Source organism: Hylobates moloch, unplaced genomic scaffold (assembly GCF_009828535.3).
Source record: "Hylobates moloch isolate HMO894 unplaced genomic scaffold, HMol_V3 SCAFFOLD_15, whole genome shotgun sequence".
NCBI classification, from domain to species: domain Eukaryota; kingdom Metazoa; phylum Chordata; class Mammalia; order Primates; family Hylobatidae; genus Hylobates; species Hylobates moloch.
Window position 1 is genome coordinate 63,086,701 of NW_026652290.1, and position 15,210 is coordinate 63,101,910.

At 39.5% G+C, this 15,210-nt stretch overlaps 1 protein-coding gene across 6 annotated transcripts in view; it reads left to right on the plus strand.

The window, feature by feature from the left end:
- Positions 1-15,210, plus strand: part of FAM161A (FAM161 centrosomal protein A) — a 42,717-nt gene that overhangs the window by 16,383 nt on the left and 11,124 nt on the right. For 2 of the 6 annotated variants that reach the window (XR_009209981.1, XM_058428586.1), the window contains exons 5-6: positions 211-378; positions 2,808-2,907. Coding sequence is in view for 5 of the 6 variants with exons in the window: in XM_058428586.1 (XP_058284569.1) it covers positions 211-378; positions 2,808-2,907 (268 nt within the window). In the remaining variant the exon portion in view is untranslated. Of the gene's footprint in view, positions 1-210; positions 379-2,807; positions 2,908-12,947; positions 13,103-13,805; positions 15,134-15,210 lie in introns of those variants that run through there. The other 4 variants (XM_032177370.2, XM_058428584.1, XM_032177371.2 and 1 more) reach the window with 4 other exon arrangements.

The window sequence follows — 15,210 nt, forward strand, 5'->3', positions numbered from 1 at the left end:
CTGGGCGACAGAGCAAGACTCCATCTCAAAAAAAAAAAAATAATAAATAAATAAATAAATACTTCTAGTTTTACAGGTCAGATCCTTTTCAAAAGGTTGCCTTTTTTCAAATTTTGAATTATCAAAATTCAAATTATCCCATGTTAAATCTTTGCTAAACAACATTCTCATTGGCTTAAAGTGGATTAAGCCTTAGTTTGTTACCCTCAGGAGATCACTTGAGGAAAAGAAAATGTTGGAAGAAGAGAGAAATCGGATCCTAACTAAACAGAAGCAAAGAATGAAAGAATTGCAGAAACTCCTGACAACCCGGGCTAAGGCTTATGACTCACATCAAAGTTTAGCTCAAATATCTAAATCCAGAGTAAAATGTCTCAGGTATCATGAAAAAATCTTGAATCTCCAGACCACTGGTTTTCAAACTTTCTTTTTTTTTTTAATCAGTAGATAGTAAAATATGAGCAGATTGAAAATAGCATTAGTGTTTTAGCTTATGGATTTAAATTGTCATCAGTCACTCATGTTCAGCGCACACATACTCACCTCATGGTGAGAACCAACATATATACTTACCTTTACGGTGAGAACCATGAAGCTATGTTGATGAATACAGACATTTTCTATTGCGGCCTTAGTTAATGGTTATAATCTTATACCAATATCTGATCTTGTTCTTTATATTATTTTTGATTGCAGTAAACAGATATATCAAAGAGCTTTGTTCTAAGGTTTGGATGAAATCTGATAGCACAGATTAACACATTAAACATCGGTTATGTGATGTGTTCATTAGCACATATGTTAATGTTTAGTAGTATGTGTTGCATTTTGTTAGTTTCAATATAAAAATATTCACGGAATCCTTAGAACCCCTTCACTAGAATTCTGCAGTACAAAGTTTGAAAACCAGTGTTCCAGATGTTGCACATAAAAATGTTGATGTTTAAGTAGGAAAATATCTCCCTCAGAACCAGGTAAGTAATATGATTTATTACTTTTTAATCTGATTTCTAAATATGCATATGTGCTTTTAATTACAATGAGTATTCTTTTATAATTTAGCCTTAATCCATTGATAAAGGGAGCATAATTTGATGAACTTGAGCATAATGTTTCTTAGAAATAGATTACTTACCCTTAGGAAGTAAACTATTAATAGCTTTTATTTTTTATTTATTTATTTATTTTTGAGACAGAGTCTTGCTCTGTCACCTAGGCTGGATCCTGAGTTCAAGCAATTCTCCTGCCTCAGCCTACAGAGTAGCTGGGATTACAGGTGCTCACCACCACGCCCAGCTAATTTTTGTATTTTTAGTAGAGATGAGATTTTGCCATGTTGGCCGGGCTGGTCTCAAACTCCTGACCTGAGGTGATCTGCCTGTCCCGGCCTCCCAAAGTGCTGGGATTACAGGCGTGAACCACCACGCCTGGACAATAGCTTTTTCATAACACCAACTTGTGTATAATTAAGCCTAATTATCATTTAAAAGTATAATTATTTTCCCCAATCCATTAATCTTATTATCTTGGTAGCAATTGTATCTTACATAGAGAAAATAGTGTAGTTTAATTTATTATAGGATCTTGCTGAAACAGTGAGAACACTTACGGTAAATTTATATATTTTGGTTCCTGTTTCTCTTTATGTTATATTCCCATGCTCTTTACTTCTCCTTTGACTTGCTCCCATTGAATTAACTTTGCCACTAACCTGTAGGAGATCTTATTTAGGGCAAAAAAATAACAGCAAAGGCTGGATGCCATGGCTCACATCTATAATCTCAGCACCTTGGGAGTCCAAGGCAGGAAGATTGCTTGAGCCCAGGAGTTTGAGACCAGCCTGGTAAACATAGTGAGACCCCATCTCTACAAAAAATTTTAAAAAATTAGCCAGGTGTGGTGGCATACCCCTGTAGTTCCACCTACTCGAGAGGCTAAGGTAAGAGGATCATTCGAGCCCAGGAAGTCAAAGCTGCAGTCAACCATGATTGCACCACTGCACTCCAGCCTGGGCAACAGAGCGAGAACCTGTCTCAAAAATAATAGGCCAGGCACAATGGCTCATGCCTGTAATCCCAGCACTTTGAGAGGCCGAGACAGGCAGATCACCTGAGGTCAGGAGTTCAAGACCAGCCTGGCCAACATGGTGAAACCCTCGTCTCTACTAAAAATACAGAAAATTAGTCAGGCGTGGTGGTGCACACCTGTAATCTCAGCTATTTGGGAGGCTGAGGCACGAGAACTGCATGAACCCAGGAGGTAGAGTTTGCAGTGACCTGAGATTGCGCCACTGCACCAGCCTGAGCAACAGAATGAGACTCCATCTCAAAACAAAAAATAAATAACAACAATAAAATAATAATAATAAATAAGAGCAAGGTCTTGTTTTCAAAAGAAATTCCTTACAGAGAAGATAGCTAATTTGTTCCAAAATTTTCTTGGTTTTATACACTTATAAATGAGACAAGAGGGCTTTCATTCATCTCTTCAGGTCAGTTTGAAGTCCCTTAATATATTTATGCCTTGAGGATTTCAGAAATTAAAGTGTCCAGACTATTCTTAGAGCATAACATGTGTGATCTCAGAACCTAGGATTTTATTCTGCATTCCATGAGAATTAACCAGTATAGAAGAGGAACCGAGGTAAACTGTGAACTGTGCTCATAATTTCTGATTTGTCAGCTAAGCTAAATGTTACTTCTTTTTTTTCATTGACTTTGTACAAGTTGATAAGTTAAATGTTACATATGTAAGTTCTTATTTCTTAGATGATCTTTTAAAATTCCATTGCTTTTATTTAATTTTAGAAAGAGCGAAAAGGAAAGGATGAGAGAATACCAACGAGAACTAGAAGAAAGAGAAGAAAAATTAAAAAAGAGGCCACTGCTATTTGAAAGAGTTGCTCAGGTTGTGTTTATTGGAATTTAAGAGCTATTGTCAGTTTTTTTTCTTTTTACAGCTTTAGCTCCTAAATTTACAGTCCATTTTTCTTATGTGTTATATAACTGTTGAGATACATTATTGTTGTTTGTGTTGGCTTCATCATATCAGCCAATGAGTAATTTTGCTTAAATCCGAGCATTTAGCCAGGTGTGGTGGTGTGCACCTGTAATCCCAGCTACTTGGGAGGCTGAGGTGGGCAGATTGCTTGAGCCCAAGAGTTTTGGTCCAACCTGTGCAACGTAGCAAGACCTCATCTCAAAAAAATAATCTGAACATTGAATCTTTTTGATGAAGCACATAAGTTTGATAAATAACATGCCAATCCAGTAGTTCGTAAAATAATTTTGCAAGCAGTTTTCTAATGGCTGGTCTTTTTTCAGTACAAACTTGGTTAGATATTAAAATGAGGCTTCATGATATCACTTAGAGGTCTTTGAAGAATTAAAAAAATGAAACAAAATGGCTAATTGAATCAGAGTTATTTCTGCCAGGTTTTTTTTTTTTTAAAGTGAGTCTGTAATTCAATCTTCTCTGCAATTACTAAAAGAACTTCCTTTCTATAGGAAAAACAAACTAGTCTTACAGACAGTGGACCCTGATTTTACTAAGTTTATGCCCAGTTTTACAACCTTTCCCTTAAGGGAAATTTGTCAATTTTAGGTCATCTTCTCCTTTGTCCCATAGGGGAGGCATCTGTATGGGCGACATGGCTTAACAATTGACAAAATCACTGGAGATTACAGGTTCTAAATTGTGAATTTGAAGCTGTTATAATTGGACAATAGACAGTTGGAGAATTTACCTGTAGCAGATGAGCATAGTTACAGAACTGTACTTGCCAGTGACTCATTGAGGACAGTGGACATGTATTGTGGGTGAATCTTCACATTACAGTCTCTCAAAGTTATGTAATCTTTTTGCTCACTGATCTAGATATAATTTTATATAATGCCTTTCATTTTAAGGGATGGATTTTTTTAACATCTTTATTTCCACTTTAGGGGGAAAAATCATTTTAAGATGTTCTACATTATAATCATAAAGTGGTTGGCTTTTGGCTCAAAGACATTATCTCCAGTTCTGAACTGCAAGTTTTTTGTTTTTGTTTTTTACACTGCTTCTGGGTTTTTCTTATTTATTTATTTTTTTTTTCAACTTTTGTTTTAAATTCAAGGGGTATATGTGCAGGTTTGTTACAAGCGTATGCCAGGCGCCGTGGCTCACGCCTGTAATCCCAGCCAGCATTTTGGGAGGCTGAGGCAGGTGGATCACCTAAGGTCAGGAGTTCGAGACCAGCCTGGCCAACATAGTGAAACTTCGTCTCTACTAAAAATACAAAAATTAGCTGGGCATGGTTTCGCGTGCCTGTAGTCCCAACTACTTGGGAGGCTGAGACAGGAGAATTGCTTGAACTTGGGAGGCGGAGGTTGCAGTAAGCTGAGGTTGCGTCATTGCACTCCAGCCTGAGCAACAGGAGCAAAATTCTATCTCAAAAAAAAAAGGGGGGGTATATTGTGTGAGCTGGGGTTTGGGGTATGATTGAACTCATCACCCAGGTAATGAGCATAGTACCCAATAGGTAGGTTTTCAACCCTTGCCCTCCTCCCTCCACTCTCCCTCTTATATTCTCCAGTGTCTGTTGTTCCCATCTTTATTTCCATGTGTACCCAGTGTTTAGTTCCCACTTGTAAGTGAGAACGTGTGATGTTTGGTTTTCTGTTTCTGCTTTAGTTTGCTTAGGATAATGGCTTCCAGCTGCATCCATGTTGTTGCAAAGGACATGATTTCATTCTTTTTTATGGCTGTGTAGTATTCTGTGGTATATGTGTAACATATTTTCTGTATCCAATCCACTGCTGATGGGCTGGGTTGATACCATGTCTTTGCTGTTGTGAATAGCACCAGCACTTGTTATTGTCTGTCTGGTTTTTTTAGAAAAATATTTTTAGAGACAGGGTCTCACTCTGTTGCCCAGGCCAGTGCAGTAGTACAATCATAGCTCACTGGAACTTTGAACTCCTGAGCTCAAATGATCCCCAGTATGAGCATCCCCAGTAGCTGAGACAAAGGCCCACACCATCATGCCCAGCTAATTTTATTTTTTGTAGAGACTGGGTCTCGCTGTATTGCCCAGGCTGGTCTTGAACTCCTGGCCTCAAGTGATCCTCCCACCTCCACCTCCCAGGTTGATGGGATTACAGGCATGAGCCACTGCACCTAGCTTTTGTCTGTCTTTTTGTTATAGCATTCCTAGTGGGTACAAAGTGGTATTTTATTGTTCAGTAACATTCTTTCAACTGATCTTTTATCTTTTTCATTACAGACTCTATCTACTAGCTTATTGATATGGTAGTTGAGGATTTAGCTGTTTTAACACGTCCTCTCGGAAGCACACTTACCTACCCTTTCAGTGTCTTTCCATCCTTCCGTTTCCCAGTCAGCTCTATCACAGTTAGATCAGAATTCATTGTTATAACTTAGTAAACAATGTTAGCAGCTGAGCCCTATATTATTATCATCACGTTTCCTTTTTTTTTTTTTTTTTTTGAGACAGAGTCTTGCTCTGTCACCCAGGCTGGAGTACAGTGGCACAATCTCAGCTCACTGCAACCTCTGCCTCCTGGGTTCAAGCCATTCTCCTGCCTCAGCCTCCTGAGTAGCTGGGATTACAGGTGCACGCCACCACGCCCAGCTAACTTTTTTGTATTTTTTGGTAGAGACGAGGTTCCACCATGTTGGTCAGGCTGGTCTCGAACTCCTGACCTGATGAACCGCCTGCCTTGGCTTCCCAAAGTGCTGGGATTACAGGCGTGAGCCACCGTGCCTGGCCCATCACATTTCCTTTAAAAATTTTTTTTCTTGTGTTAATAATTACTAATTTTGTTTGGTCCTCCCCCCACCTTCCCTCATTCCCCACCAATGTATGTATCATTTTTGAGGGTCTCGTTTTCACCAGGTGAGTGCAGTGGGCAATCTCGGTCATGCAGGTCCGCCCCGGGTAGCCTCCCGCGTAGCTGGGACTACAGGCGCCCGCCACCTCGCCCGGCTAATTTTTTTTTTGTATTTTTAGTAGAGACGGGGTTTCACCGTGTTAGCCAGGATGGTCTCGATTTCCTGACCTCGTGATCCGCCCGCCTCAGCCTCCCAAAGTGCTGGGATTACAGGCGTGAGCCACCGCGCCCAGCCTCATTATTATTCTTAAGCTTTTCTGTTAGCTCTCAAAAATCCCCCTCAAACAGTTAAACACATTGGTAATTCATCAGTTCCTTTCCTCCCCTGGAGCCCGCAAGTGTCCTGCTCCACTTTGGAATGGTTTCTCTCTAGGCCAGCAGTCCTCAACCTTTTTGGCACTAGAGACTGGTGTTATGGAAGACCATTTTTCCACAGACCAGGGTTGCGTGGGGTGGGGTGGATGGATGGGGGAATAGATCATTTCACGATGAAACTGTTCCACCTCACATCATCAGGCATTAGATTCTCATAAGGAGCATGCAACCTAGATCCCTGGCATGAGCAGTTCACGATAGGGGTCACCCTCCTATGAGAATCTAACGCTGTAGGAGGCAGGGCTCAGGCCATAATGCTCGCCCTCCCACTGCTCACTTCCTGCTGTGCAGCCTGGTTCCTAACAGGCCATAGACCCGTACCTAGTTTGTGGTAGGGACCCCTGCTCTAGGCCTCTGGCATAAGTGACATCTTAGGACCTTTTTCACTGTTATACTGGGGATTAGTTAGATATTAACCTGGATTTATCCACATTTCTTGTATTTCTTTTAAAATCACCATTATTTTATTCAATTCTGGAAGATTTCCTCAAATTTATCTTCCAAATCTGCATTTTTTGCTTATCTAATGAAAAATGACATAATTTCCAGAATGCTTCCCATTTATTAAGTATTCCTTTGGTATTTTCCATGGGTGCAGTACGTTTTTGTTTTTTTTTTTTGTTTTTTTTGTTTTTTTTTTTTTTTGAGACAGGGTCTTACTCTGTCCCAGGCTGGAGTGCAGTGGCATGACCTCGGCTCACTGCAACCTCAACCCTTTGGGCTCAGGCGATCTTCCCACCTCAGCCTCCCAAGTAGTTAGGGCTACAGGCACAAGCTACCATGCCAGGCTAATTTTTGTATTTTTTGTAAAGACAGGGGTCTTACTGTGTTGTCCTTGCTGGTCCTAAGATCCTGGGCTCAAGAAATCCTCCTTTCTCGGCCTTCCAAAGTGCCGGGATTCCAGGTGTGAGCCACCACACCCAGCCTATCTTTTATATCTCTGAGCATACTGGTGATATTGCCTCAGTTTCCTTCAAGTTCCTTTTTCTCTTTTTTAGCTTCTTGTCTATCATATTAGAAGCTTTCCTCAGATTATCTTTGGTTGTCTGTTTGCATTTAAGAGGGAGACTGCACAAAGCTATTTGGAAGCTGGTTTCTAATGTTTTTTGGGAGGTTGCTGAAAGACAAGCACTCCACTAAGCATTTTATATGCATTATCTTAACTGACCTTTACACTGCTCCTGTGAGGTTCTTATTTCACAGATGAGGGACATCTTGAGGCTTAGATGATACAACCAGAAGAAGGGGAACCAGGATTCAAACCCAGATCTGACTGTCTTCATGTGATTGTTTTATCTATCATATTGTTTTCCTGCCCGCTTCTCAACAAATGCTTTTTGAATATCAGAAAATCCCTTGAGACCCTTAAAGTCAGATAGAAACAAGACAGACAAATGTAGTCATTCAAGACACACAATTGCAGCAATTACAGATGTCTGTTGAGACAAAATTGTGAATATGATTGTTTTGGAGGTTGGGGGAATGGTCAGATTGATATGTTATTTTTTTCTGTTAATCTCAATTCCAGGGAGCAGGTACATAACCTGGGAATACTAATATTTGTGTTAGTGACATGCGAGGCTTTTTCCAACAGGTCTAGAAAAAAAAAGGGAAAGTAAATAAATGCTAAATTAAAGGAATCATTATAGGTGATACTATAAAACAAGAAAGAAAGTATGAAGTATTATTTGGGAAGACCAATATTGAACAAATATGCAGCAATGATTTATTATAGTGCTGTTTGTCTAAGAAATATCTTTTTTTTTTTTTTTTTTTGAGAAGGAGTCTCACTCTGTTACCCAGGCTGGAGTGCAGTGGCTCGACCTCAGCTCACTGCAACCTCCGCCTCCCGGGTTCAAGTGATTCTCCTGCCTCAGCCTCCTGAGTATCTGGGATTACAGGCACGTGCCACCATGCCTGGCTAATTTTTTTTGTATTTTTAGACGATACGAAGTTTCACCATGTTGGTCAGGCTGGTCTCGACCTCCTGACCTTGTGATCCGCCCACCTCAGCCTCTCAAAGTTCCAGGATTACAGGCGTGAACCACCACATCCAGCCAGAAATATCTTTTTTTTTTAACTTACATAATGTATTTAAAATAGTCAAATTTATAGAGACACAAAGTAAAATATTGGTTTACTAGACACAAAGTAAAATAGAGGTAGAAATAAGGAATTGTTGTTTAATAGGTATAAAGTTTCAATTTTGCAAGATTAAAAATTGCAGAGATCCCTGAATATAATTAATGCTACAGAACTATACACTTAAAAATAGTTAAGATTATAAATGTTTTTTTAATTAATTTTTTTTGCACACAAAACAATAAACATTTTCTAAAAATACATACAAACAAAAAGATGCATATCAAACATATTAGGAAGGTTGCACATGGGAAGACGGGGAATGGAAATGGGGAGTGGGAATTAAAGAAAATAAATGACAGAGGGACTTTGTATGGATCAATGATAATAACTCAATCTTCTATTTGATAAAGAAGAAGGAGAAGGAAGAGGAAGAAAAAGAAAGTGGGATAAAGGATCAGAAAGGGAGGAAAATAGAAAAAATTGAGTATGACTCCAGGGTAGACCTGTTTTGTTGTCACTGGGTTGGTTGGTTGGTTTGTCGTATTTTTCGTATGTTTCACCATGTTGGCCAGGCTGGTCTCGAACTCCTAGCCTCAAGTGATCAACCTGCCTCGGCCTCCCAGAGTGCTGGGACTACAGGCGTGAGCCACCACGTCCAGCCCCCACATTGCTTCTGGCCTCCGTGGTAGACCTCCCAGACAGGGCGGTCGGGCAGAGGCGCACCCCACATCCCAGATGGGGCGGCCGGGCAGAGGCGCTCCTCACTTCCCAGACGGGGCGGCCGGGAAGAGACGCTCCTCACTTCCTAGACGGGGTGGTAGCCGGGCAGAGGCGCTCCTCACATCCCAGACAATGGGCGGCTGGGCAGAGGAGCTCCTCACTTCCCAGACGGGGCGGCCGGGCAGAGGCGCTCCTCACTTCTTCCCAGACGGGGCGGCCGGACAGAGGTGCCAGAAATATCTTTATATTAGAGAAATTAGGCCAGTGACTCACACCCTGTAATCCCAACACTTTGGGAAACTGAGGGGGGAGGATCATTTGAGGCCAAGAGTTTGAGACCAGTGTCTACTGTTCTCTTTTTGTTTTTTTTTTTGTTGTTTTTTTTTGAGACAGGGTCTCACTCTGTCACCCAGGCTGGAGTGCAGTGGCGTGATCTCGACTCACTGCAACCTCTGCCTCCTGGATTCAAGTGATTCTCCTGCCTCAGTCTCCCGAGTAGCTAGGATTACAGGTGCACACCACCATGCCTGGCTAATTTTTTTGTATTTTTAGTAGAGATGGGATTTCACCATGTTGGCCGGGCTGGTCCTGAACTCCTGACCTTAAGTGATCCACCTGCCTCAGCCTCCCAAAGTACTGGGATTACAGGCGTGAGCCACCGTGCCTGGCCTACTGTTCTCATCTTCATATCTGTGTGTACCCAATTCCTCCCCATTCAGCTGGTCATTGAGAGACCTATCAAATTTTCTTCCTAAATAATTTTTGGATCTGCCCTTCACCATCCTTGATGGTGAAATGCCAGGTGGAACCTTTATTTCCTATATGAATCATAATAGTTTGATTGATTTTTCTGCCTTGCTCTTTGCAGAACCATTCATTATATCTTCACCTTACCATTTCCATTCCCCTACCAAAATGTTAACCCTGGGTAGACAATTAATAAGCCTTTATAACAGGAGCAATCATCCATTCTCACCAATTCCATTTATTCTTATTTTCAATGAATGATATCAAGGGGTCTTCTCATTAACTTCTCAAAAAGTATATACAGAGTTACTGTGGCAGTGAATCACCATTGCTTTTTTTTTTAGTACATTTTTTGCTGCAGTCTATTTTGCTGGAACTATTGCTGCTAATTAACAGCTGTTTTTTAATAAATTTGCTTGCAGCTATTTGCTTTGCCCATTTATAGGAGTTAATTGTGGTCTCGCTGCTGCTGAGTGATTCCCTAACACAATATGCCTGTGATTCTTTACAGAATAAACTATGTTGTCCTGTTTCTTGGAAATCACAGGATTAATTAACTGAGAAGATGTTAAATTGAATTTTAAACCCAGTCAGATGAAGGCTTACTGGCACAAATTTTGACTAATGTCTTTTTAATGTCTTATATATTTAATTTGCTGAAGTCAGAATATACGTTGGTAATGCATTCAGAGCTAGGTTTGGGGTTTCTTTATTCTTCTCTGTAGTCTTTAGGGTATCGTTCTTATTTCTCATTTTGCCTTTCCTTTCAGTTCCCCAAGGCTTGTCTGTTGATATTCACAGACTTTGGATGGGTTTTTACTTACTTTTCTAAAAAATATTATTGTTACTCACAGTGAGTGCATTTTAGCAGCAGTGCTTCTTTTTCAGTTTTCCAGAGTATCAGGAAATGCACTGGTGATAGTTTTATCCATTGTAATCAGTCCTTGCTATTTCGGGTTCTCCTGTGGTAACATTAGACTCCATGGCCCCTCATTATACTAGATTTGGCAAATATCTGACAACTACGTTGCTCAAGTCAGGCTTTAGATCACCTTCAAACTCTAGGACGACCACTACCACTTAGAGAAAGTAGCATGATGTAATATAAAAGACCTAGGAAATGGTCAAGAGACTTGGTTCTACCACTCACTAGCCTTGTGACCTTAATCAATTTCACCTTTGAGACAGGGGCTGGGGGAGACTTGGTTTCTTTATTAAATATGGGGGTTAGACTGGGTACTCCTCCACACCCTTCCCAGTATGAATGCCATTGGTACATTGGAACTGGGCCATTCCTAGTATTAGGAAAGCTTGCTTTAGTTGGATGTCCAGAGGGCAATTCTTGGCCCTCTAACAGTTCAGATCCACTCATGGGAGCTAAAATGGGCTAAAGTCGAGGCACTAGTGTGAACCCAGTCACTATGTGGCTCCATAAAGCCTGCCATCTCTGGAACTGTAATGACTTCCAACTTGACCCAGGTATGAGAGGGTCATCACAATTCCAACAGATCTTAAAGCCGGGAAGTGACATTCTACAGATTTGAACCCAGTTCTAAATTCATATTCTTTTTGTTATATCCCTTGCTTTCTCCACAGAGTAAAGATCACAACACTGGTGCTTTTATCATCTTTAATGGATTGGGGATATGGCTTATAAAGAGTAAAAATTACAGTAGATACATAAAATAAAAGAAATTGGCCAGGTACCGTGGCTCATGCCTGTAATCCCAGCACTTTGGGAGGCCAAGGCCGGTGGATCACTTAAACCCAGGAGTTCGAGACCATCCTGGACACAACATAATGAAGCCCCATCCTACAAAAAATACAAAAATTAGCTGGGCATGGTGGCACATGCCTGTGGTCCCAGCTATTCCAGAGGCTGTGGTGGGAGGATCGCTTGATCCCAGGAGGTTGAGGCTGCAGTGAGTTGTGTTCGCACCACTGCACTCCAGCCTGGGTGACAGAGCAAAATCCTTTCTCAAAAAAAAAAAAAAAAAAAAAAAGAAGAAGAAAAGAATCCTCTGACAACAATTATCGCATGAAATCTTTTTTTTTTTCAGATATCTTTATACAGTCATAAAAGTATATAAAACCTAGGTACAATATAAAAAATAATTATAGATCAATCTAATGTGGCCACCACCCATGTTAACAAATAGACCATTGCCAGCACCCCAAAAACCCTATGTGCCCTTGCAGATTACAGCCCTCTATCTCTCCCCAAGAGGTAACCACCATTCTAACTTTCAGGATAAGTACTTCCTTGTTTTTCTTTGCAATTTTACAGTGTGTGTACCTATCCTCAAACAATACAGTTGTTTTGCCCATTTCTGAACTTTATATAGATCATACAGTATGTACTTGTCAGTGCTTTGCTTCTTTTGCTCAGTATTATATTTGTGAGATCCATCCATGTTGTGGCATGTAACTGTAGTTCATTCATTTTCCTTGCTTTATTTCACTCCATTATAGGAATAGACCACAATTTATTTATCCATTCTGCTACTAATAGATATTTGGGTGATTTCCCATTTGGGGTTATTGAAGGACAGTACTATCCTGAACATTCTTGTACATGTCCTCCCTTGGAACACATATGTGGGAGCTTCTCTGGGTATATTCCTAGGAGTGTAATTGTTGGTCACGGGGTATGCAGATTTTCAAACAACTGTAACTGCTGAACTTAATTATCACCAGTACTTTTAATCCATATATATATATATATATATATATTTTTTTTTTTTTTTATATATTTGTTTTTTTTTTTTTTTTTTGAGACAGAGTCTTGCTCTGTCACCCAGGCTGGAGTGCAGTGGCGCGATCTCGGCTCACTGCAAGCTCCGCCTCCCAGGTTCACGCCATTCTCCTGCCTCAGCCTCCCGAGCAGCTGGGACTACAGGCGCCCGCCACCACACCTGGCTAATTTTTTTGTATTTTTAGTAGAGGCAGGGTTTCACCATGTTAGCCAGGATGGTCTCGATCTCCTGATCTTGTGATCCACCTGTCTCAGCCTCCCAAAGTGCTGGGATTACAGGCGTGAGCCACTGCGCCCGGCCTAATCCATATATTTTTGATGAAAATTTAAAGTCTTCTGTTCTCGTCTAAAAAGGTTTGTTTTTCCTATAGAAAAATGCAAGAATGGCAGCAGAAAAGCATTATTCTAATACCCTAAAAGCACTAGGAATATCTGATGAGTTTGTTTCAAAGAAAGGCCAAAGTGGAAAAGTACTTGAGTACTTCAACAGTCAAGAGACGAAAAGTGTCACTGAAGACAAAGGAAGGTAACATATATAAGATGTCTGAATGGCTTACCTTTGAAAAAATTATTACCTGCAGAAAAGCACAATTTTATACTATATATATTTTTTGTTCTATTGTTTCAAAAAGATTTTTACCCAATAGTAAAAGACATGTGAACTGTTGTAAAACACACTGATTTTTTTTTTGGAGGGATCGGCTCACTAGGTAACTGCTCTGGTGAATCCCTGTCAGTTCACCTCTCGGTACTTCCCACCACCTCAACCTTTGACGGGGTTTCACCGTGGTCTCGATCTCCTGACCTCGTGATCCGCCCCCCTCGGCCTCCCAAAGTGCTGGGATTACAAGCGTGAGCCACCGCGCCCGGCCAACACACTGATATTTTAACATGTTTGACACATTAACGTTCACATGAAGTATTTTATTTTTAAAGCAGAATAACAGATTTCTTACTGACATAAGTAACAAAAATAATAGCATGCTTTCAAATGAAGTTTAAAGAACTAATCACTCAAATTTTGAAATAAATTAGTCTTCAGGAATATTAAATTTCTCAGTGGGCACTTTTATAGCGTTTTCTTTCTTTTTTTTGAGTTGTCTTGGTAACAAATTGGAATTCATACACTTAAGGAAGACAGGCTACACGGTGCCATACTTGCAGAGGGTTTGTTTACCTTTAAACCAACTCATTTTTCCTTTGAAAGACTGATAAATTTCTTCCCCTAGCTTTAATGAGGAAGAAAAAATAGAAGAAAGAGAGAATGGGGAAGAAAATTATTTTATTGATACCAACAGCCAGGATTCTTACAAGGAAAAAGATGAAGCCAATGAAGAAAGTGAAGAAGAGAAATCTGTTGAAGAATCACACTGAATCAAGGTTTCCTCTCTATCCCCTTGCTGTTGTTTGCAGCGTCAGGGTGTCAGTAGCCGCATTTGTGTTTAGAACATCTGTGGAGACGCCTCTGATATGTGCAGGGCTGTTGATCAAAGTCATCTGTAGCCTGAAAAGCCTGAATCCAGCTGATTGGTCATTTGATCAGTTAGAGTAAGGCTTTGCCTATTCAGTTTTAAAATCATTGTGTATTATCTGTTTGCAACTGTGATTTTGTATTTTTAAAAAGTGAGAACCACAGCTGTCACAAACTGATTAGTTATAAAAATATACATTATTTCATCAATTTTACTGGAAAAAATGGCTTAGTATTGAAATCAGAGAGAAGTATTGGTCTTTGGTGATTTACTTTTTAAAAATTTTGGAAAGTGTGAATCAATAAGTATTTTTAATCATACTATTTGCCCGTTCTTTTTCTCTGCAATACATTTCACAGAATAAATCCTCTAACTTGTTTTGCTGCTCTAAGCCGTTTTTAAAAGTATAGGAAAAAATGGATACTTGCAAATTTACATTTATTTTTGCACTGAGAGTTTACTGTTAAATTCTCTACACCATCATCCTTTTTTCTTTTTATCCTTAGTTCTAGTCCAAATTATTTTTGATATGTAAATTATTAGGAAAGTTTTTATACTAGCTTTTTTAACCCTATGTATTATTACAGATGGAAGTAATTATGGCATGTGTGAATTATAGTCTAAATTAGGGGCAAGTATCCCTGTTTTTTATATGATGAAATTGTGCATAATAACTTGGCTAAAGCAAGTCTCCAAAGTAATTCAGATTTAACTCTTCACTGCTAGACCCAGTTGTGTTCAACTTTTTACATATTATTGCCAACACACTTTATCTCTGTGTACAGTGTTAATCTGATTTTATAAATCTATATTTTTTTCTTTAAGCAAATTTTTGTTTTAAAATTTGAAGCCAATCATAAAGATAATATAGCATAAGACATTTTCTTTTCTAAAAACAATCAGCATCATTTTAAAAGGATGAACTAATATAGGGCTATGTAATAGCAGGGTTTCCAAATTGGCAATTTATGCTTTAAATTTAAAAATAAGGTCATTTTTCTCCATCAGGGGCAAATGTTTACTTGTAATTTTCTTCCTACAGTTCATGTTCAATTACTTTTTACTATTATTATATTGTAAACTCCTTGGGATTTGGCACCATTTAAAAATTCATCTTTGTATTCCCCTAATATTTGGCACAGGATTGTACATATGGTAGGTA